At 43.9% G+C, this 23,710-nt stretch overlaps 1 protein-coding gene across 1 annotated transcript in view; it reads right to left on the bottom strand.

The window, feature by feature from the left end:
- rab10 (RAB10, member RAS oncogene family) overlaps window positions 1–15,891 on the bottom strand; it is a 76,322-nt gene extending 60,431 nt beyond the window's left edge. Inside the window, exon 1 of the mRNA XM_085996949.1 lies at window positions 15,436–15,891. Within this exon, the coding sequence (XP_085853075.1) occupies window positions 15,436–15,562 (127 nt within the window). The 5' untranslated portion in view covers window positions 15,563–15,891. The remainder of the gene's footprint in view (window positions 1–15,435) is intronic.
- Window positions 15,892–23,710: the final 7,819 nt, after the last annotated feature.

Here is a 23,710-nt window from a genome sequence, read left to right as displayed (position 1 = left end):
TGCTGGATGTGTTGTTTTGGGAAGAGAGTGGTTAGCAGCCTTAAACTACTCTCACTAGTAGCATCTGCAATTGCTCAGATTGAAGGAGATGACGCTGTCTTGTCAGATGTTCAGGCTTTTTACTGATTTAAAAGAACAAATCAGCATTGCCCTACCCACATCCCTGCTGTTCAAAGCAGAGAAGGCAATTGTTCAATTCATACAGACGCGTCAAGAATTTTGTGTCAAGCCGATTCATGCTGCAGCATACATGCTGGACCCAAAGCATGTTGGGAGACCAGTACTTTCTGGAGAACAGATCAACAGCGCTTACAGTGTGATTTCTACCCTCTCACACCATCTCAGTCTGGATGTGGGCAAAGTTCTGGGAAGTCTGGCAAAGTTCTCTACCAAGCAAGGTCTTTGGAATGGGGATGGGATATGGGAATCATGCAAGCATATCAGTGCACATACCTGGTGGAAGGGACTTTGTGCATCTGAGGCCCTGTCACCTATTGCATCGGTGATACTCCAAATCCCACCTTCATCAGCGGCCTCTGAACGAAACTGGTCACTTTTTGGGAATACGCATACAAAGGTGCGCAACAGGCTGACTAACAAGAGAGTGGAGAAACTGGTGGCTATCCGGGCGAACCTACAACTTATTGAGCCAGATACAGAAGTGTCCACCACACAGCTAGACACTGACACAGAGGAGGCAATGGACACGTCAGAGCCAGAGTCAGAGAATCAGGAGGAGTAGAAGACTCAAAGGGACAAAATAAGGACAAATTATAGGCTAAATAAGCTGACGCTCTTTATTTTATTTTAGATGGGTCTTTTTTGTGGGGGTTCAATAAAGTTCAAAATTATAACCTAAATAAAGTTTTGAAAGCCTGTTTTTATTTGTATGGAACAGTATGTCTATTTTGACGACAAAGATAATATAAGGGTCAGAGACAAAAACCATCAGTGTGCAAAAAAAACTCAAAATTCCCACAAATTCCCATGGAAAGTTTCCTCTTTTTAAAAATTCCCAGAATTTGGCAACCCTACTGCTCCTATTTCTTATAATCTTCTACCACATCCTACTCTGGTTACATCCATTTCTAACCGCCATCCTGCATTTGCCACAAGAAAATGTGATCATAGCCTAAACTAATGGGTAAAAGCCAGGACAGCAGTTGGGGCATTGCAACTAACCTGGTTGCCATTCTAGAAAATACACTTGTGTGGACATTGGCGAGGACAGAATCAGGCTCAGTTAAGACAGTTGAGTAATCTGCCAACCTTCACTTTCTGCACTCACATGATGAATGGTCACTTAAGACAATTCAGTACATCAGGAGAAATGGAGTGTGATTTTTATTCAGGTTATAACAATTTGGAATATTAAATGTGAAAGATGAACAGGAGAGGGAAGTGAGTTGAAGTAAATCCAGTTAAAATAAAAAAGTTAGAATCATTGGTACAGTATAGGGTAATCTGGCACTTATTGCAGCAATATTTTCTACGTAACATGCAAGTACTAGTTTATTTGCAAATAATTGTTACCAATCAAGCAACTTCTATTATAAACACATGTGGATACCATATTAAAGTCCAGCATTCAAATGGCACAGCTGCTTCATGAAGGGAATAAGTAAAAGGAAAACATAAATCTAGCCAAAGTTAACAGCAAGGAAATAAAGCAAGAAGCAAAACAAAAATGTTATGAAGCTTAACTTTTACCATGTTTCCTGTAAGGCAGTCTCCGACCAAACAGAATTTTTGTTTCAATACTTTTCTCCGCAAATTCTCACCCAAACATCACCTCCCTAGATCAGAAAAAGTTTCTTGATTAGGATGGACGTATTTAACTAGAAATTGGGTTATCCAAAAACTTCACAAGAAAATGGAAGCAGTGCTAGCAAAGAGCTTGTATTTAATTTCATTGCACCGCAAATTATTTTGAAGTTATTGAAACAAGTAATGAAATAGCCATCTTGATTGTTTTGTTTTAATTACATTTTATTAAAGGCAATTTTTCTGTGCAAGAAAAACACTTGGGATTCCAAACATGTAAGACCTTCAGATCCATCAGATAATGGTTAGAACTTCTCCCATCTTGGATACCAACAACTAGCAATTATATAGCACCTTTAATTTAATGTAGAAAAAAGCATCCCAATGCCATCTTTATTGGGGAGGGGGTAGAAAGGGAATGTGAATTAAGGGAATAAACAGCAAGCCACAGAAGGTTGTTAGGAGTGACAAACTTGATCATGAAGGCAAAAGGTGGAGAGGATAACAGCTTTCATTTATATAGCTCCTTTCACATAGAAAAGTGCCTCAGCATTTTACAGAAATGTAACCTAACAAAAACTGAGCCAAGGAAGTGGGTATTAGGAAGTGATTAAAATCCTGGTCAAAGATGTAAGTTTTAACAAGGATCTTAAAAAAACCAAGTGGAAGTTTAGGGAGAAAATTCCAGAACTTGGGCCCTAGACAGCTGAAGCCACGTGCATCAATGGCAGGGTGAAAGGAGTGAGGGATACACGGGAGGCCAGATTGAGAGACACAGATCTGAGCATTGCAAGGCTGGAGAGGTGGCTGAGATTGAGGGGTGAAGCTGGAGGAATTTGAACACTAGGATACAGGAAGCAGAATTTGGGATGAGTTGAAGTTTATGGAGGGTGGAGACTGGCCAGGAGAGCACTGGAATAATTGAGACTAGAGGTGACAAAAGCATGGATGAGGGGGATCGGCAGATTGGCTGAGACAGGGCAGAAACAGGCAATGATACGGAGCTGAAAGTAGGTAGTCTTTGTGATGGAGATGCTATGGAGTCATAATCTAAGCTCAGGGTCAAGTAGAACGACATGGTCGCAAACAGTCAGCTTCAACTTGAGTGCCCTGGCAGGGGTGTGGAATCGGTGGCAAGGGCAGAAGATTATGGCTTTGTTAATGTTTAATTGAAGGAAATTACAGCAGACTGACAAGAGGCAGTCTATCCATTATCTACAAGGCTCAAGACAGGAGTGTACTAGGATACTCAATTTACCTGGTTGGACACAGCCACCACACAAGAAGCTCGACACCATCCAGGAAGGAACAGTTCACATTACAGAGTGCCCTTGTCATTGTAGTCAATATCTATCACTGGTACACTGTGGCTGTAGTACATACCATTGAAACTAACCATTACAGCAGCTCACCAAGGTTACTTTGACCACCTCCCTCTCCTGGGACCTTGAGCACCAAGAAGGACAAGAATAGAAAATGTTTGGTAACACCATCATCTCCAAGTTCCCTTCCAAGTGTCACACCCTCCTGAATTGAATATATAAATCGCATTTCCTTCATCACCGAGTCAATATCGTGGAATTTTCTACCCAACACCATTGTGGGAGCACCATCACCATAATGAGTGAAACTGGTTCACCACCACCTAGTCAGGGCAACTAAGGATAGACAATAAATGCAGCCTTGCCAGCATCATCTACACCTAAAAGAAACAAAGAAGGAAATACATTTAATGTTCCATTTGGAAGCTTGCTGCACTCGTGTTCGGCGAGTCAGGCGGAGGCAGCGCAGCAGCAGCAGCCACGAAGACCTGCTTCGGCACGTCGCCCGGCAGCTCCTCGTCATGAATTTGTGTTTCGGACTAGGAGGAGGGGAGCCAGGCATGGCGGTTGGAGGCCGGATGTGAGCGAGAGGCAGGCCCCGGGCCGTTGCAAATTTGAACCGGCGACAGTGCGGGAAGCTCGCAGTTCGAGGGGAAGGAGGGAGAGCCGGGCATGGAGACCCGAGGCCAGATGGTGAGCGTGAGAAGTAGGACACCATATTGTGGAGCTGGCAACAGGGAGGAGGATTCCTCGGAGACGGAGCGGCTGATGAACATCGCATGCCCACTGCCATTGGACACAATTGAATTGCCTTTTACTGAACATGGCGCTGTAGAATAGCGACATGTCTGAGCTCCCACAGCCTATTGTGGAAGTGATCGGGGAGTAAAAACATTCCATGGTAATACATACCGCAAGTAAAATTTGATTTGATTTTTATAAAAATTTACATTTCTTTATATGGAAATAAAATTGCATTTACACTAAACTGTCAAACAGTATACGTCACCACCAACATCTGCAATCATTTAGCGCCAGTTTCCATTTTTGATATTAAAAGATGGAGTTACACAGTATATATTTAGTGCAAGTCAACTCGGCAGTGGCAACTAATTGGGATCCCAGTACATTTATTGGAACTTAGTAATCTCATTGTTACAGCGAGTCATTAAAACTCACAAATTCTTCACTTATGCTACAGCCAATAGCGTCATGAGCACTGCTTAGCTGAGAGCATGCACGAAAACACGCGAGTGAGGTTATATTAATATAGCACCTTATCATGTCCCCAAGTGTTTTACTACTGATGGATTACTTTTTCCCCAAGTGCAATCCCTTATGTATGCAAAGTAGCTACACAATTACTTTGTAGGCAGAGCAGCTACACTGCTTGCTCATATGGCTCTGGATTCAAGGAAAACAAAGCTTGACGCACATATATGCTTCTATACATTAATACAGCTCTGCCAAGCAACCTCTGACTGCAGGTGAAATTTCTATTACAAACATACTTCTGTCAGTGGAAATTTAAGGCACTTGTCAGCCACCCAAGCTCCTCTTGAATGCTTCAGTTTAAGCAGACTACATTGGCTGCAGCTAATGCATAGCACTAGGGGCGAGACCACATTATAGGAAACTGATATCTGGCACCGACTGGACCAGCGTGTTGCCGATCTATCAAAACTGCCGGACATACAAAGTTAATGTTGAAACAGAGGTTTTCATCTCCGTATCTGACAAACACTGTTGCTTAGCAACAGCTTCTAAAGAGTCGGCTGCAGCTGCAAGCGTCTCTAGCTGAAGCTGTTGCTATAGCTACAGACCTTGCAGAGTCTGAACCAGGAAGTGTCAGTTAGAATAGTTAATTCAATGTAAAATCTTGTACAGAAAGCGAGAGAGGGAAAGAGAGATTGAGAGAAATAAAACAAAAGTTTTTTTTAATTTTTAAATCAATAATTAAAATCTGAAGGAATGAGACTCCACACTTGTAAAAGTTAATTTTCAGTAGCAGAGAAGTTGTTTGGCAGAAATTAAAACTTATGTCATTAAAAATTCACTTACACTTGAATGGACAAGCCCCAACTTTTTTTGTCGTGTTTAGCAGGTATCTGTCAGGCAAGTAGCCCAACCTCTCAACATTGCATGTATTTTAATGTTGAGTCTGGCCAAGGTACAGTTATAGCAAAGCTTCTGGAGTAGCAGGGCAACTCTGACAGCAACTTCCTGATTTTCAAGTTTAACTGTGCATGTATGGTTGCTGGAAATGCTGTCCGATTTACTTTAAGCAGCGAGTGCTGTTCGTCTCACCGTTATTTGTACCGCCAATACTTCATTCAAATTCTTATCTTATCAATTTGTTTGTTAGGTATCAAAGGTCGGATTATTAGAGCGGTTTTTATCTGCATAATGAAAAGTTAGGGTAAAGCGCAATACCATAAACACATTTACACAGTATTTATATTGCCAATGGCAGAACTGTTTTAACTATACAGTATTACCAATTACAACTGTGAAAATTAAACAGTCTGCAATTATCTATTTAAGAGTAATAATACACTAATTATGCATTCATGGATTATTAATGTTGATTTTTTAATTTCAACTTGTAAAAAAAATGCTCACAAGGGTCATCAACAGTTATAGGATATACGGCACAGAAACAGGCCATGCCAGCGTTTATGCTCCACTTGAGCCTCCTCCAGTCTTTCATCTAAATCTATCAGCGCAACTCTATTCCCTTCTCCCTCATATGCTTGTCCAGCCTCCCCTTAAATGAATCTGCACTATTCGCTTCAACCACTTCTTGTGGTAGCGAGATCCATATTCTCACTACTCTCTGGATAAAGCTGTTCCTTCTGAATTCCCCATTGGATTTCTTGGTGACTATCTCATATTGATGCCTCTAATTAGGCTCTTCCCCACAAGTAGAAACAGTCTCCCTCTATCCACTATCAAAACCTTGCATAATTTTAAAGACCTCCATTAGGTCACCCCTCAGCCTTTTTCAAGCAAAGAGAGACCCAGCCTTTCCATCCCTTCCTGATATGTATACCCTCGCATTTCTGGTATCATCCTTGTAAATCTTCTCTGCACCCTCTCCGGTGCCTCTATATCCTTTCTATTATATGGCGACCAGAACTGTACACAGTACTCCAAATGTGGTCTAACCAAGGTTCAATACAGGTTTAGCCTAACTTCCCTACTTTTCAATTCTATCCCACTAGAAATAAACACTAGTGCTTGGTTTGCTTTTTTTATGGCCTTGCTAACCTGTGGCGCAACTTAGTGATTTGTATTCCGCGATCCCTTTGTTCCTCTACCCCACCTAAACTCGCACACTCCAAGTGATAAATTACATCCTATTCTTCCTGCCAAAATGTAATACAGGAAACTTTGTGCTATCCGGCACCGACAGAACGGAGCTGTTGCCGTTCCCTCAAAACTGCCGGACACACCAGCGTTAATGTTGAAGCATACGGAGCTTTTCATCTCCGTATTTGACAACAAACACTGTTGCTTAGCAACAGCTTCTAAACAGCCGGCCCGTACCTTGGAAGCGTCTCTGTAGCTTAGCAACAGCTTCAGAGACTTTGCAGAACCTGACTGTTGGAAAAAAAAACCACGAGAAGAAAAAAAACTAACCAAACGGCTCCTGATTTTTGCCGGTGGCTCGAGCTTGCTGGACATTTAGCCTCCGGATAACAGTTTCCTGTACCTCACATTTATGTGTTGAACTTCATTTGCCAATTATTTGCCCATTCTGCAAGTTTATTAATGTCCTCCTAAGTATTGACTATCACTCTCCCCTCTTCCGCCCCACCCATTGGATAATCTGCAAATTTAGAAATTGTGTTTTTGATTCCAAAGCCTAAATCGTTAATGTAAATTGTGAACAGTGGTCCCAGCACTGATCCTTGTGGAACACCACTACCCACCTTCTGCCACCGTAAATAGCTACCCTTTACTCCCACTCCCTGCTTTCTGTCTTAAGCCAGCTAGCAATCCATTCTGCTACTTGTCCTCCGACTCCACAATCTCTGACCTTATTCATTAGTCTATGAGGTATCTTATCGAAGGCCTTTTGAAAAATCTAGATAAATTACATCTACAGTATTACCATTGTCTACGGTTACCTCTTCAAAGTTGTTAAAGTAGAATGGAAAGAGAACATGGTCACCCACAACAATAAAAACCTTAAAATGTCCCTCAATCTGCTTAACATGGTGACCTCCATTCCAGCACCAGATAAGTTAGCTCCTTGGATCATCCATGGAGAGCGTGCAGTAGAGATTTACTAGAATGGTACCAGGGATGAGGAACTTCAGTTCTGTAGAGACTAGAGAAGCTGGGATTGTTCTCCTGAGAACAGCAATGGTTATGAGGAGATTTGAGAGGTGTTCAAAAATCATTAAACTGTTTCCACTGACAGAAGGGTCGGTAACCAGGGGACACAGATTTAAGGTGATTGGCAAAAGAACCAGATGAGACACGAGGAAACATTTTTTCTTTAAAACAGTGAGTTATGATCTGGAATGCACGGCCTGAAAAGGGTGATGGAAGCAGATTTAATACTAACTTTCAGAAGAGAATTGGATATATACTTGAAGTGAAAACATTTACAGGAAGAGAGGTGAGTGGGATTAATTGGATAGCTCTACCAAAGAAACACGATGGATCAAATGTCCTCCTTCTGCACGATCTTCTCTTAGGCAGTCCCTCGGAACAGAGGATGACTTGCTTCCACATTAAAAATAAGTTCTCAGGTGACCGATGAGTCCAATGCGGGACCTACAGTCTGTCACAGGTGGGGCAGATGGTGGTTGAAGGGGCAGGTGGGGTGCTTGGGTTGACGCGCGCTCCTCGCGCTTGGCTTCCGCTTGCTCCCGGCAAAGAGACTCTCGGTGTTCGGTGCCTTCCCAGATGCTTCGCCTCCACTTTGTGCAGTCTTGGGCCAGGGATTCCCAAATGTCGGTGGGGATGTTACACTTTTTCCAAGGAGGCTTTGAGGGTGTCCTTGAAGCGTTTCCTCTGCCCACCTGGGGCTCTCGCCGCGCCAGCGCTCCGAGTAGAGTGCTTGTTTTGGGAGTCTCGTATCGGGCATGCGGACAATGTGACCCGTCCATCGGAGCCAATAGAGCGTGGTCAAAGCTTAGATGCTGGCCTGAGCAAGAACACAGACGTTGGTGCGCCTATCCTGTCAATGGATTTGCAGGATCTTGCGGAGGTAGCATTGGTGGTACCTCTCCAGTGCTTTGGAGGTGCCTGCTGCACATGATCCATGTCTCTGAGGCATACAGAAGGGCAGGTATCACTGCTGCTCTGTAGACCATGAGCTTAGTACCAGGTTTGAGGTCCTGGTCTTCAAACACTTTCTCAGGCGACCGAAGGGTGCACTGGCACACTGAAGGTGGTGTTGGACTTCGTTGTCAACGTCTGCCCTTGTTGACTGTAGGCTCCCAAGGTATGGAAAGTGGTCCACGTTGTCCAAGTACAACGTGGATTTCTGCACTATATCATTCTATGATCAATTAAGAAACTTAATGTTGTATAAATGTTAGCCAGGACACTGGGAGAATTCCCTGCTCCTCAGATTAGTGCCAAGAAATCTTTTGCATCCACCTAAAGTGGCCTTGATTTAACATCTCATTTGAAAGACAACACCTCAGAGATTAGCCTAGATTATATGCTCAAATTCTGGAACGGGAGGCTTCAACCACAACCTTCTGAGTGAGTGGAGTATACTACCACTGAGCCAAGATATCTTTCAAACTGATCAGTAACAGTGATTTCTCTCCACTCAACATGTAAAACCTTTCAATATAGACAACGAGTGGATTTACATGTGGACTTATTGGATAAATGCCTGGAAATACAGATCAGATACACAGCATAAAATTTAAAAGTCAGTTGAAATTTTAAATCAAGTGACACTGACTACAGTGAAATGTATTAATTGAAAATATTCTATATCTGTTAGTCAAAAATGTCATTGCTTTTCAATTGTTTTCTATGTTTTCCCAGAAGAAATGTAAACCCATTTTAAGCTTACAATTTAAAAATTAAACTACACCATACAAGTTCTTCTGGGGGGCAACTTAAAATGAGTACCACCTTAAAATTTGACAATCACGGCTGCAATTGTGATCAAAGTTACAGCATGACAAAAAATGTTGCAATAAACAAACAGGGGAAATATTTTTTCACTGCATAGTTAGGCTTTTTTTTTTTAAGTACACCTGTACTGAATTATAAATTAACTCTTGAAATTTGTTAAATCACTGGAAAGTCCTTCATTATGATACCTCTGCAACACTACGAGCCCCAACTCGCCTCCCAACAAAACCCTTATCCAATCTTGTTAGCTTGACTTGAGACTTGACTTCTCAAACACCCTCTTCCACAGCCTCCTAAGCTCCATCCAACACAAATTTCTAACATCTCCCTGGCTCTTGACCAAACTGAAAATCTGCATTCTTGTTCACAAATTCCTCCATGGCCTCACCCTCCTCAAGCCCTATATCCCAAAGTCCTTCTCTGGGTACCAGTCAACCATTTAGGTCCCACCTTTCCAAACACTCTCACTGAACTACTTCTCTACTCACTTATAAAAGCCTCCTCAAAATCTTGGACGGTGTTGTCACCTCTCCAAACTCTCAGACCAATTTTTCCTGTAATGTGCCTCAAGATGCTGTATTGCATTAAATAAAATTTCCTACCCAAAAATTGCTCAATTCTCAACCCTCACAAATTTTCCTAAGAAGCATTTAATCATGCAACAAAATTAGTTACTATTGCAAAACAAAACTAGCTGCACAAAAAGGCAGCACTAGAGTAACACCCTAAAGTACCCTTCAAAACAAAATATTCACATAATAGATCTCATTTAGTCCTTGTGCTGCATTTTTCCATGAACTTCACCTGAAAGGGTGACTTTGGTCTTAATTGCACAACACAGCTGAAGGATATTTCCCTTCAACCAATTTTAAGACTAGAACTTAACTGAAAAGGTCCCAATGACTGTCCCATTTCAAATCAAGTGCACTTAACTTCCATAACCACATACGGATTTACAGCATAATTAATGAAGGAGATATGCATTTCATATAAATCCCCAGCACCCCAACTTTGAACATCTATATTCAAACTGTGCCAACAGAACCATAAAGTGTAGCTGATGCAAATCAAATTAATTACACTTTTTCAAACCCATTCCAGCTTTCAACAAACCTGCCTATATCACAGTAAATGAACTAATGTACTGATTATTTTTTTTCCAATCTTACAAGCATAAACATTAAAAACACATGGTTGGAGTAATTCATCTTACAGGCATGCCCTCAATGGACAATTTATATATAACCAGTGACAACCAATTTCATAAAGGCACTGCCCACTTCAGTTAAATTTGTCCCAAGTAACTCAACTTTTCAGAGTACTTCACTGGCACAACCACCCCCCAACCTGGGCGTGATAAATGCTGAACACTCCTTTGTGTTTGTGCACTACATCCAGTTTGATTATTTTTTTTAATTAAAGGCTGGGGAAAACCCTGCTTTTTATGGTCAGAATGTGCACTGGAATATTATTTTACCAGTGAGCATAACAAAACAAAGACTAATATCAGCAGAAACATACAAAAACTGCTTTAGATCTATGGGCTGCATTCATCCACAAATGCTCACAATTACATAAAAACGGTTCTAAAATCATCTTCCCGTTAGCTGAAGTCTGTCATCAGTCAGGGTCAAAAGGGATCCTCTAGGCCAATGCCAAAAAAGTCCAGAGGCCAACAAGTTCAAGGGCATCTTAAAGATCTGAAGAAAGCACAGTATCACTTTGGCACTGCACCTGTCTGAAATACAGTTGTGCATAGATAGAATGCTTTAATGAACCACTTCACTGGGTTGCAGTGGGCTCCACGCCATATTCTCAGGTATAGCTGCTGAATTTCACTAGCAGCAGAGTTAAAATGGCAATGGTCTTCAATGCCAAGAACCAGCTGCTAGCCTTGGACATTAAAGGTGGCTAATGGGATTCCATTCTTCTGTGCTTACTCCCAAGTACTCTGGAATGCAAATGCTTTTCTATCCACAAGGATTTTCCCCAAGACTAAAACCCATTAAAGAATTTGACTTCAGCGGCTCCGAGGTGTTATTTGAGCCATGGCAGCATGCGGAACCGGTCTGAAGTCCAAAATGTAACAAATGGAATAGGCTCAATTTCACCCCAGTGAGACATCCATGGGGTATGTCGGGGGCTGTATACAACTGCAGAATGTCTGTCCTGGGGCTCACTGCACAGTTTCCATTATTTATGCAAGGTTATCAATCTAAGTCCTCACAAATAAGATCAAAGTTATAGGAGTACATTGCTGAACCCTGGATTTTCAAATCACAATATCAATACAAATGAAGACGACCATCTGGCCCATCTTAGTTCATCCATCCAGAAAGACACTATACATTCCACATTGCAACATCGTAATTCAAAAGTTTCCACCTTGTGTGGGAAAACATCCCAATAACATTCCTAAATTTGTCACTTACTATTATAGAACAAAGAAATATACACGACTAGAAACAATGTTGCAGTCCATTTGGCCAGCCACAGTATCTAGGAAACATCATCCCCAATACACCTCATACCATAGAGTTTTTCTATATGAGGTACTTATCCAACTTAAATTTTATAGTAAAATCAGCCTCACTGCCTTCCTAGCGTCCCAGATGACAGTCACCACCATCACCAAAGTTAACGCTAGTGAACCCGACACCTTCCCCCACACTCAAATTGGTTTTAAGCAATTTTTGGATTTACCTGATACCATTTAATACCTTACATACCTCCATAAAAAAGAAACTGCATCAATAAAGCACCTTTCACAATCTCAAGATGTCCCAAAGCACTTCACAACCAATGAAGTACTTTTGAAGTGTGGTCACTGTTGTAATGTAGGAAACACGACAGCCAATTTGCACACAGCAAGCTCCCACGAGCAGCAATGGGATAATGACTGGATAATTTGTTGAGGGATATTGGCCAGGGCATGAGAGAGAACTCCACTGCTCTTCAAAGTAGTGCCATGGGATCTTGGATCCATCCAAGAGGGCAGATGGGGCTCAACTTATCACTCTCTGTGGCTTCCTTCAGGCAGAAAAGTACAAGTTTTTCCCTGTTGTTCCTCAAAACTCAACCTTGCCATGAGGAAGCAAGCTTTGTGGCTCTTTTCTGGAATGCTTCCAGTGCTTCAATGTCTTTTGTGTCTCTCAAGTGACCAAAACTAGTGAATTATACCACATTAACATGACTTCCACTCAGGGTTTTTAATGTATAATTCAGCATTCTACCTGCTTTGCATCAAGGATGCATGTCCAAGCTTTAAGATCTATGTCTGCTTAAATGGAGACTCAGTTGACCTCTCTCAAAACACCCTATTTGATGTCTGCATCACTGATACTCTGGATCATAGCATAAGTTCAAAGTGTTTACAGTACCCACCCCATAGAAGGTGCTCGACTACCATTACACTCGACTGGACATCAAGTGTGCTCCACTTGCCACGTGAACAATGAGCTAAGCAGTGAGATATGGTGGCAAGAGCCAAGAATTGTACAGTAGCACTACACCTGCTTGAGAAGAGAATTCATAGTACAAACATACATTTGCAAAAACTTTGCAAGACTGTGGCAAATGATGTTGTGGCCTTCCTAACCTCTCCACTTAAAGCCAAGTCCCAACATGGGTAAACCCCATGAACTATAAAAAAAAATGCTCAAACAGCTCTCCTTTAAGGTTCCTAGGTATGAAATAGAACAGCTTTGTTCAGTACACATGCAAGATCCACAACCAAGCTATAGGTGGATTTATGGCAAACGGTGCAAGCAGTTGCAAGTAACAAGGACTCCAACCCCACACCAACTTGTCACTGAGCACCTTCGAGGAATAAGCCTCATGGCCAGCACATCTCTTAACCCAAGCTCTTCTGGAAGAGCCTAGATCAAGCAGCTGGGTCACACTGCTACGCCTGGTACTCGCTATTCGCCTTGTGCTTAAACTCACACTTGACTAAGTTTTTATGGTTGTACTACTTCTAAATGACATACTTCACGGTGGGAGATTGTTGGAACAACTTGCATTTATATAGCACCTTTAATGTCATACAACGTCCCACAACACTACTCAGGAGCTTTATTAGATAAAATTTAACAGCCATACAAGATATTAGGACAGGTGGCCAAAAGCTGAGTCAGAGGTAAGTTTTAAGGAACAACCTAAGAGTCAGAGAAGCGGCGAGGTTGAAGGAGGGAATTCCAGAGGTTAGGGCCTAGAAAGCTGAATGCAGGGCCACCAACGTAGGGGCAAAGGAAGTCAGGGATGCACAAACACCCAGAATTGTAGCGATGCAGAGTTCCCAGAGAGTTGTAGGGCTGGAGGAGATTCGAGATAGGGATGAGGCCACGGAAGGATTTGTACACAAGTATGATTAATTTTTTTTTAATTTTTTTTTTTAAAACAAAGTCAATCCTCTGTGACAGACTCAATAAATTAGACAGGCCTGGAGGAGTAAACCCATCATTGGGGCTGTTGCCCCTGATAACCTTGCAACCCAATGCTTTAACAGACAAGGTGGTCCTAGCCAGATAGGCAACAGGAAACTCAATGTCCTGAGCTGGTAAGCTGAACTGTTTTATGCTGTTAAAAATACAGCACTCATTTCAGGGCATTGAGCGTTGGCTTGTGCCAACCTGCACCCAAGTTCTGTCAGCTTCACTACCTTAGGGCAGCACGGTGGCATAGTGGTTAGCACTGTTGCCGCACAGCGCCAGGGACCCGGGTTCGAATCCGGCCTCGGGTGACTGTCTGTGTGGATTTTGCACATTCTCCCCGTGTTTGCGTGGGTTTTCTCCGGGTGCTCCGGTTTCCTCCCACAGTCCAAAGATGTGCAGGTTAGGTTGATTGGCTATGATAAATTGACCCTTAGTGTTAGGGGGATTAAATACGTGGGGTTACGGGGATAGAGTGGGATATGTGTCGGTGCAGGCTCGATGGGCCGAAATGGCCTCTATCTGCACTGTGGGGTTTCTGTGATTAATTTGAAGATTCTTAGCTTTGCACACAACACCCAGCAAACAAAAAAATGTAACCAATGCCTTCCACAAAATCTTAAACACAGCATCTTAAATCAAAAAGGACTAAAACAAACAGTTAATTAAAAAAAATGTAAAAGTGAAATGACATGAGGAGCTTGTGAATATGGTCTAGAGTAACCCGCTTGTGGACTGACTTCAACAACCAAATTCACAATTGAGCTATGTTAACTGGATTGTATCCCATAGTATTCATTACTTCCTGATTAGACCATGTTAGGTAACTAAAGTTCAAATATAGAAAGGTTGTCAACCTCAAACATTAACTGTTTCTCTCTCCACAGATGCTGCCTGACCTGCTGAGTATTCCCAGCATTTTCTGGTTTTTATTTCAGATTTCCAGCATCTGCAGTATTTTGCTTTAGTATTAGTTACAAATTATTTTAACATGAACTGCAAAGTGCTTGTAGTAACTTGTGAAATTCACAATAAAATGTATATTCAGAGATTAAATCTCCAGATGTACTACTATGGCTAAGTTAATAATTCATTTACTGTCAAAACTTGCCCTGTAGTCAGATAAATGCCCTAAACAAGTTTAAAAAGGAACTTGGATGTTTGATGAACGAAGCCATTCACTCTTTCTAAAACAAAGCATCACTTAAAAAAAAATTGAGCCATACAAGTGGAAAGACAGAAATATCGAGAGAAGCTCTAACAGCATCTACAATTTTCTCCAAAAGATCCCGAGACAGCATTAAGCAATAAGTTTAATACAACACAAATAGGAGCTTGGTTTAAAAATTAAACTTGGGCTCCACAAGTCAATGCCAATCATATAGCAGAAAACACGTTTTGAAAAAGCACAAAAAAAATTAAAAATGCTCCAAATGCCACTTCCACACATGTAAACTTCAACATATTAATTTAATACCGCCAACCATGACAAATCAGATTTTAAGAACAATGAGTCAAATAAAAACTACTTATGTGGATTTCTCGCCAACTTGATTGAAAAGATTTTTACGGATGGTTTCGCATACAACACCCAGCAAAACAAAAAGCATAGATTTACCAATGCCTTCCACAAAATCACAATCAGCTCAAATATAACACTCCCCCTGGCCGAGGCGCATTACAATGGGCAGCCCTGTTATTTGGAAAAAGGCTAGAATAAGGCGAAGGCCCAATTCTGCTCTCGGACCGCCGCCCACCCCACCATTAAATAAAAAATGGGCCGACACAAGCGGCCGCTCTCTCACCTATAGTAGAGATAAAAGTGGTGTTAAAGGCGTCATCCGAGAACCTGAAAAGGACGCATGTTTTCCCCACCCCGGAGTCTCCGATCAGCAGCAGCTTGAACAGTAAATCGTAGGTTTTCTTCGCCATAATCGCTCTCTCTCACTCACTCGCTGTATTATTAACTGGGGCGAGGAGAGTTCTTTTTTTTTAAAAGGGAACAAAATGGCGCCTCGCTCTCTCACTTTAATAACGTTCCGGCCGCAACAAGTTACACGCCATGAATTTCCATTTATCTGCCTATAAAAAAAATACACCGGCCGGTGACCGTCCCTTCTTTAAACTTTTTTTTCCCTCTCTTTTAACTTCGCTAAGACATTAGGGAACCGCAGATGAAATTTCATTCAACATCGGCGCCTCCCTCCTCCTGCTGCTGCCTCTGCTCCTCTCCCCAGAAGCCCGGCCCGGCCCGGCCCACTTAGTGCCGCCGGAAGTCCCGCCCAGCCCACGCAACCCGCGCTCTGGTTGGTCCCCGGCCGCCGCGGAGCGAAGGGCCGACTGCTGACGTCAGCGTATCAATCATCCGGCCAGCTCGCTCGCCCCTCGTCCCTGAGTCGGAATAGATGATGTCATGGGGTGTGACCGCGCATGCGCGCCCCCTGCCGAGAGAGAATAAAATGCTGAAGTGCAGGTGACGGGAGGTTGCTTCTTCCCTTGGAATCTGTGATTTTGATTTATTTTTCTTGTCTCGGCCGCTGATTCAGAACATCACTTGGCCAGTCACAACTTCCCGACTGCATTGAAGTCAGCTGACGGCCAATATTATTTTAATAACCTGACTTTCGTCAGTAAATCCAGTCCAAACGTAGATACATTTTACTTTAAGTATAATTGATGATGTTAGTTAAAATATGTATTTTCAAATCTATATATCATCAAAAGTTTTGCAATTGGCTCCTGGCTGACATTTCCGTCAGGCATGGGGTAGTGGCCCTATTTCTCAAACCTGCTGATCAGTTCGAATTTCACAAAAGAAACCAATCCAAAAATGCTTAAACCAACAAAGAAACAGAAAATGTTAAACATTGTAGATGTGGGAAACATGAAAAAAAACATTAGAAACGCAGGCCAGTCAGGATCTGTTAAGAGAACAGACAAGTTGATGTGGATCCTTCATCAGAACTGGAAAAAAATATACATGACCAGCATAGAAAAACAAATAGAACAAAGGGAAGGTGAAAGAAAACATTGTAGGAGTCTACGTACTCCTAGCAAAAAATACTGAACTCGGAGAGGTTCAACAGAAAAGGTTTAATTGTTGAGACTGCATGTTGAACACAAAAATGGCGTCAGAGACTACACCAAGTCCGACTGCCTTTCATCAGTCCACAGCTTCGACTGCTCCTCCCCCGCTCTGGGCTTAACTATGTTACAGATCGAGTTTCTTAAAGGTGTGATCCTTCTTAAAGGCATGACGCCTGATTTATAGTCTACGGACTGAAAAGCGGATTGTGTCTTTTCTGTGATCGGTATGCCACAAAGCTCCCCCCAGAATCTGCTAGTAGGGAGTGTACGAACCGGCGTGGCGGCTTGATGGCACGGCCGGAACGGCTCTTGGCGGTTGGTGTCGGGAGCGGGGCGGTCGGACGCGTCGGGCTCTTAGGCGGTCTGCCCCGCGGTGGGGGTTGGCCCACTTGAACGGGTTCATCGGGCTCTAGGTGCGCCAGCTTGAGCCGGTCGACCGACACCTTGTCAGTTCTGCCGCCCACTTCGAAGAGGAAGAACTTGTTCCCCGTCTGGAGTACCTTGTAGGGTCCGTCGTATGGGGGCCGTAGAGATCCTCGGTGGGCGTCATGGCGCACGAAAACAAATTTGGCCATGTGCAGGCTAGGTGGTATGCGGGTTGCTGGTTCGCCGTGCTGGCCGGTGGGTACCGGAGCAAACTGTTGTGCTCGGTTGGCGAAAGCGCGGCGTTGCTGGTCAGTCGACCAGGGGGTCGTGGCGGTGGGCAGGAACTCTCCGGGTACGCGCAGCGGCTGGCCGTACACGAGTTCCACCGCCGAGGCTTGCAGGTCTTCCTTGACCGCGGAGCGTAGGCCAAGTAGCACCCATGGGAGGCGGTCGATCCAAGCCTCGTCCTCGAGGCTGGCGCGGAGGGATGCCTTCATGGACCTGTGGAATTGCTCGCACAGTCCGTTGGCTTGGGGGTGGTAAGCCGTGGTGCGGTGAACGGCCACCCCGAGGTTTCGGGCGATGGCGGCCCACAGATCAGAGGTGAACTGTGGGCCTCTATCTGACGTCATGTCGGAGGGGACGCTGAACCGAGCGACCCAGGTACCGATGAACGCCCTCGCGATGTCGGCGGTGGTGGTGGATGTCAGTGGAATGGCCTCAGGCTAGCGGGTGGTACGGTCCACGATTGTCAGCAGGTGCGTGTGACCTTGTGATGGCGGCAGGGGGCCGACGAGGTCGATGTGGACGTGGTCAAACCTTCTTTCTGGCACGGTGAACTCTTCGAGTGGGGCTTTGACGTGCTGGTGGATTTTGGCACGCTGGCAAGCTATGCAGGATCTGGACCAGACGCGCACATCTTTGCGCAGGCCGCGCCAGACAAATCGGTTGGCCACCAGTCTAATGGACGCGCGGGTGCCGGGGTGTGAGAGGCCCTGGACGATGTCGAACATCCGTTTTCGCCAGGACGCCAGGACTACGGGGCGGGGTTGCGCCAAGGAGGTGTCGCATTTGACTGTGATGGCGGACGGGCCGCAGGCGACGTCGGTCAGTCGCAGCCCTGGGAGGGTTGTGGGCGCGGAGAGCAGATCGGGGTCGGTGCGTTGCTCCGCTGCCAGTTGAGCATAGTCCACTGCCAGGTGGGCACCGTGGACGGCGGGGCGGGATAGGCAGTCAGCCACCACCTTGTCTCAACCGGAGACGTGCCGGATGTCCGTGGTGAATTCGGACACCGCGGCGAGCTGGCGTTGTTGCCTGGCTGACCACGGGCCCGCAGATTTTGCCATCGCGAATGTCAGGGGTTTGTGGTCGACAAACGCGGTGAAGGGACGGCCCTCCAGAAGAAATCTAAAATGGCGGACTGCCAGGTACAGTGCGAGGAGCTCGCGGTCAAAGGCGCTGTATTTGGCCTCCGGGGCGCGCAGTTGGCGGCTGAAAAAGGCCAGCGGTTGCCAGGCCCCGTTGACCCACTGTTCGTACACGGCGCCCCCAAAAAGCGGATTGTGTCCTTTCTGTGATCGGTACGCCACAACATACACATTACAGAGAGGAAAGAGAGAAAATGCATGCATTTCTGTAGCATCTTACACATCCTCATGATGTACCAAAGCGCTTCACAGCTAATGAAATATTTTTGAAGTGAAGTCACTGTTGTAGGAAAACATGGTAATGGATTTTTACACAGCAAGATCCCACAAATAGCAATGAGAGAAATTACCAGATACTGAGGGAGTGCTGCACTGTTGGAGGAGCCCTTCAACCCTCCTCCAGCCCTACAACCAATTTTATCTTTCATCTGGGGGGTCCCCGCATAGGCCGCTTGCCAGCTTTCCAATGGAAAAAGCACGGATGCACGGAAATTTGAATGGGCCGTGCAGCCCGTTAAAGGTGCCGGGCACCCAAAAAAAAATTACAGGCAACATTGCCTAACCATCAGAGATCTCGGCGCTCCTCCAATTCTTGCCTTTTATGCATCTCCGATTTTAATCACCCACTGTTGGTGGCCTTCAGCTGCCGAGGCCCTAAGCTCTGGAATTCCCTCCCTAAATCTCTCCGCCTCCAGTCTCTACCTATCTGTTCTCCTTTAACATGTTCCTTAAAACCTACCTCTTTGACCAAGCTTTTGGTCACCTGTCATAATATCTCCGTATATGGCTCATGTCAAATTCTGTTTGATAACGCTCCTGTGAAGCACCTTGGGACGTTTTACTACGTTAAAGGTGCTATATAAATACAAGTTGTTGTTGTTGAGTCATTTTTTAGATGTGATGCTACCCTTTCAAGTGGACATAAAAATTCCCACGGCACTGTTGTAAGAGTACAGAGTTCGCCCAGTGTCCTCGCCAATGTATATCCCTCAACCAACATCACTGAAACAGATTATATGGTCAGTTGTCTAATTGCTAATTATAAGTTACTGTCAGCAATTGTACCATTCATGATTCTACATCACGATGACAAGCATTAGGAAAGGAAGATAGATATAAAAAAAGCGAGGGTTATTAAAAGCCTGAAGGTATTGAGACTAGTCGAATCACTGTGACCGGAATGCTCATGGAGAAATTGATGAAAGGGGGAAGAAGTAGAACATAAGAACATAAGAATTAGGAGCAGGAGTAGGCCATACGGCCCTTTGAGCCTGCTCCGCCATTCAATAAGATCATGGCTGATCTTTGACCTCAACTCCACCTTTCCGCCCAATCCTCATATCCCTTGATTCCTCTAGAGTCCAAAAATCTATCTATCTCAGCCTTGAATATACTTAATGACTCAGCATCTGCAGCCCTCTGGGGCAGAGAATTCCAAAGATTCACAACCCTCTGAGTGAAGAAATTCTTCCTCATCTCAGTCTTAAATGGCCGACCCCTTATCCTGAGGCTATGCCCCTAGTTCTAGACTCTCCAGGCAAGGGAAACAACATCTCTGCATCTACCCTGTCAAACCCCCTCAGAATCTTATGTTTCAATGAGACTTCTCATTCTTCCAAACTCCAGAGAGTATAGACCCAATCTATTCAATCTCTCCTTATAGGACAACCCTCTCATCCCAATGATCAATTTAGTGAACCTTCGTTGCACCACCTCTAAGGCATGTATGGCCTTTCTCAGATAAGGAGACCAAAACTGTGCACTAGGTGTGGTCGCAACAAAGCCCTGTACAATTGCAGTAAAACTTCCTTACTCTTGTACTCCAACCCCTTTGCAATAAAGGCCAACATGCCATTTGCCTTCCTAATTGCTTGCTAACTTTCTGTGTTTACTGTACGAGGACACCTAAATCTCTATGAACACCAACATTTAATAGTTTCTCACCATTTAAATAATATTCTGTTTTTCTGTTCTTCCTACCAAAGTGAATAACCTCACATTTCCCCACATTATACTCCATCTGCCACCTTATTGTCCGCTCACTTAACCTCTCTATATCCCTTTGCAGGCTCTTTGCGTCCACCTCACAGCTTACTTTCCCACCTAGCTTTGTATCATTAGCAAACTTGGATACATTGCACTCGGTCCCTTCATCTACATCATTAATATAGATTGTAAATAGCTGAGGCTCAAGCACTGATCCTTGTGGCACTCCATTAGTTACAGCCTGCCAACCAGAAAATGACCCGTTTATCCCTACTCTCTGTTTTATGTCCGTTAACCAATCCTCTATCGATGCTACTATATTACCCCCAACCCAACAAGCCCTTATCTTCTGTAGCAACCTTTTATGTGCACCTTATCGAATGCCTTTGGGAAATCCAAATATACTACATTTCCCTTTATTTACCCTACTAGTTACATCCTCAAAAAACTCTAATAAATTTGTCAAACATGATTTCCCTTTCATAAAACCATGTTGACTCTGCCTAATCATATTATGATTTTCTAAGTGCCCTGTTACCACTTCCTTAATAATGAATTTCAACATTTTCCCAATGACTTATGTCAGGCTAACTGGCCTGTAGTTCCCTGTTTTCTCTCTCCCTCCTTTCTTGAATAGCAGGGTTACATTTGCTACTGTCCAATCCGCTGGGACCGTTCTAGAATCTAGGGAATTTTGGAAGATCACAACCAATGCATCCACTATCTCTGCAGCCACCTCTTTTAGAACCCTAGGATGTAGGCCATCAGGTCCAGGGGATTTGTCGGCTTTCAGTCCCATTGGTTTCTGAATTACTTTTTCTCTACTGATATTAATTCCTTTAAGTTCGTCACTCTTATTAGTCACTTGGTTCGCCACTATTTTTGGAATGCTTTTTGTGTCTTCCACTGTGAAGTCAGATACAAAATATTTGTTTAAAGGCTCTGCCATTTCCTTATTCCCCATTATAATTTGTCCTGTCTCAGCCTCTAAGGGACCAATGCTTACTTTTGGTACTCTCTTCATTTTTACATACTTGCAGGAGCTCTTACAATCTGTTTTTATATTTCTTGCTAGTTTACTCACTTATTCTATTTGCTCCCTTTTAATCAATTTTTTGGACATCCTTTGCTGGTTTCTACAGCTCCCCCAATCCTCAGGCATGCTACTATTCTTCGCAACATTATAAGCCGCTTCTTTTAATCTAATTCTATCCTTAACTTCTTTAGTTAGCCACGGATGGATCACTTTTCCTGTGGAGTTTTTATTTCTCAGTGGAATGTATATTCAGTGAGAATTTTGGAATATTTCCTTAAACGTTTGCCATTGCTTATCTACCATCATACATTTTCATCTAGTTTCCCAATCTACCTTAGCTAAGTAATTATGTAATTGGTTTTATTTAAGTTTAAGACTCTCGTTTCTGACTGAAGTATTTCACTCTCAAACTCAATGTGAAATGTTATCATATGATCACTCTTCCCCAGAGGACCCTTTACTATGAGATTACTAATTAACCCTGTCTCATTACACAATACTGTAAATTTTCAGTAATTTAATCACGCAAGAAAACAGGGTTAATAAGACAGTTTTATTGACCAAAAGAAGCTTGTACAGAAAAACCTTTGATAAAAAAGGGCATACAAAATGGCCACAGGACCTCGTGATCAGTTTCTGGGACCATTTGATTTCTGTTACTGTAAGCCAGACAGGCTTGTGGATTGAGGACAGTAAGCCCGCGAAAGCCAATATCGGGAAAACGAAACTCAGGGAACTGAGCATACATATTAATTGGATTCTAAGTACAGGACAGTTTCAGGTAACAGGATGGGGCCCATCAAGAAATGGGCGGACTTTTGAATGAACACTTAAACCCATTTACTGTACAAAGGAAAAACCATTTAACAGCCATCAAGGGCAATCTCCAGACCGATCAATATACGAACCGAGTTACGGTGACAAAGTAAAAGACATTATCGGCCAGGAAGGCCAGTTAAGCTATCACCGGCTCCCATTGTAAGACAAAGCACCCCTGCAGAGATTTCTGCCTGCCAAAAATATTACAAAGACAGGACTATGATTTGGCGGGAGATAAGACTGTCCCAAAAAGGTATAACTGTGGATTGAAAAGTCCATCAGGGCGCTTCGCTTCAGATTCACGCTTCAGGAACACGCTTCTTCTACCTCAGTAGCTTCAGAATTCGATCAGGACGTTTCGGGACGGACTCTTCGGTTAAGGCAGCGTGGTCGGTGTTCGGCCAGGCAAGGCTCGGCCACGACGGGGAGACGACGAAGGTGGCCCGGGTACTGTTGTCGGGAGATCATCGACGACCCAGGCCGAAGGAGAAGACACCCTCAGGAAAACCGACGATCCAGGCCGGAGATAAAAGGACACTCCGGGCCTAGCCCTCCAGGGCCTCAACATACCATTCGACCAGGAACTTTCCATGTGCAGTTCTGCAACATCACATCGGTGACTGAGTCTTCCATGGGCATCCAGTTCTTAAAGTCACGTCGGTAACGGATTCAGCCATGACGAGCGCTCATCGAGACTGTATCTGCTGCTCCATCGCCTGAGAGAAAAACAAACTGCGCCAGAAGTTTCCAAATCCACGTGACGACGGAAAGCTGTGCCAAAAGGCTGCGAACCCCCCTTTTTGCGAATCTGAAAGTGGTGAGCATGATTCCGAGTTCCTCAAGTCGAAACTTAGTTTAGGTCTAGGGGAGGGGGTTAAGGGAAATCGTAATGTGTTTCCCCTTTTACGACGTGCCGTGTGTTCCCCATTTCCATAGAGTTAAGTTTATAGATATGTGCATGATTGTAGTTATTTTAATCTGTGCTTATGACATGTATTTTACAATGCTGCAAACTGTTTTATAATAAAAGCCTCCATTTCGCGCTATTCAACCTGGTCTATTGAGTTTTTCTCTGCACTACAGTTCCCTGCACCTAAGTCCAAGGTCTAGAACCGTAGGGAAGAGTGGGTCGAACCACTCAAGGGTAATTATTGCATGAAGCCTGGTAGGAGACCAGAACGAGCAAGAGAAACCCCCTACAGAGATGGCGACCGCGGCAGGACCTTGGCAGCAGGAATGTAGTGTTTTAGATCAAGGTCTGAATAAACGAAATGTGATGGATGAGAGAATAGCAGATTATGTTTTTGGGAAGGTAAACCTTACAAAACAGTGGCTATCTGACCTATTAAGAGATAGGCG

The sequence above is a fragment of the Somniosus microcephalus genome, chromosome 9 (assembly GCF_052327205.1).
Source record: "Somniosus microcephalus isolate GS21.2 chromosome 9, FLI_Smic_1.0, whole genome shotgun sequence".
NCBI lineage: Eukaryota > Metazoa > Chordata > Chondrichthyes > Squaliformes > Somniosidae > Somniosus > Somniosus microcephalus.
Note: the sequence above shows the minus strand (reverse complement) of the source record. Positions and strands in the feature narration are given on the sequence as shown.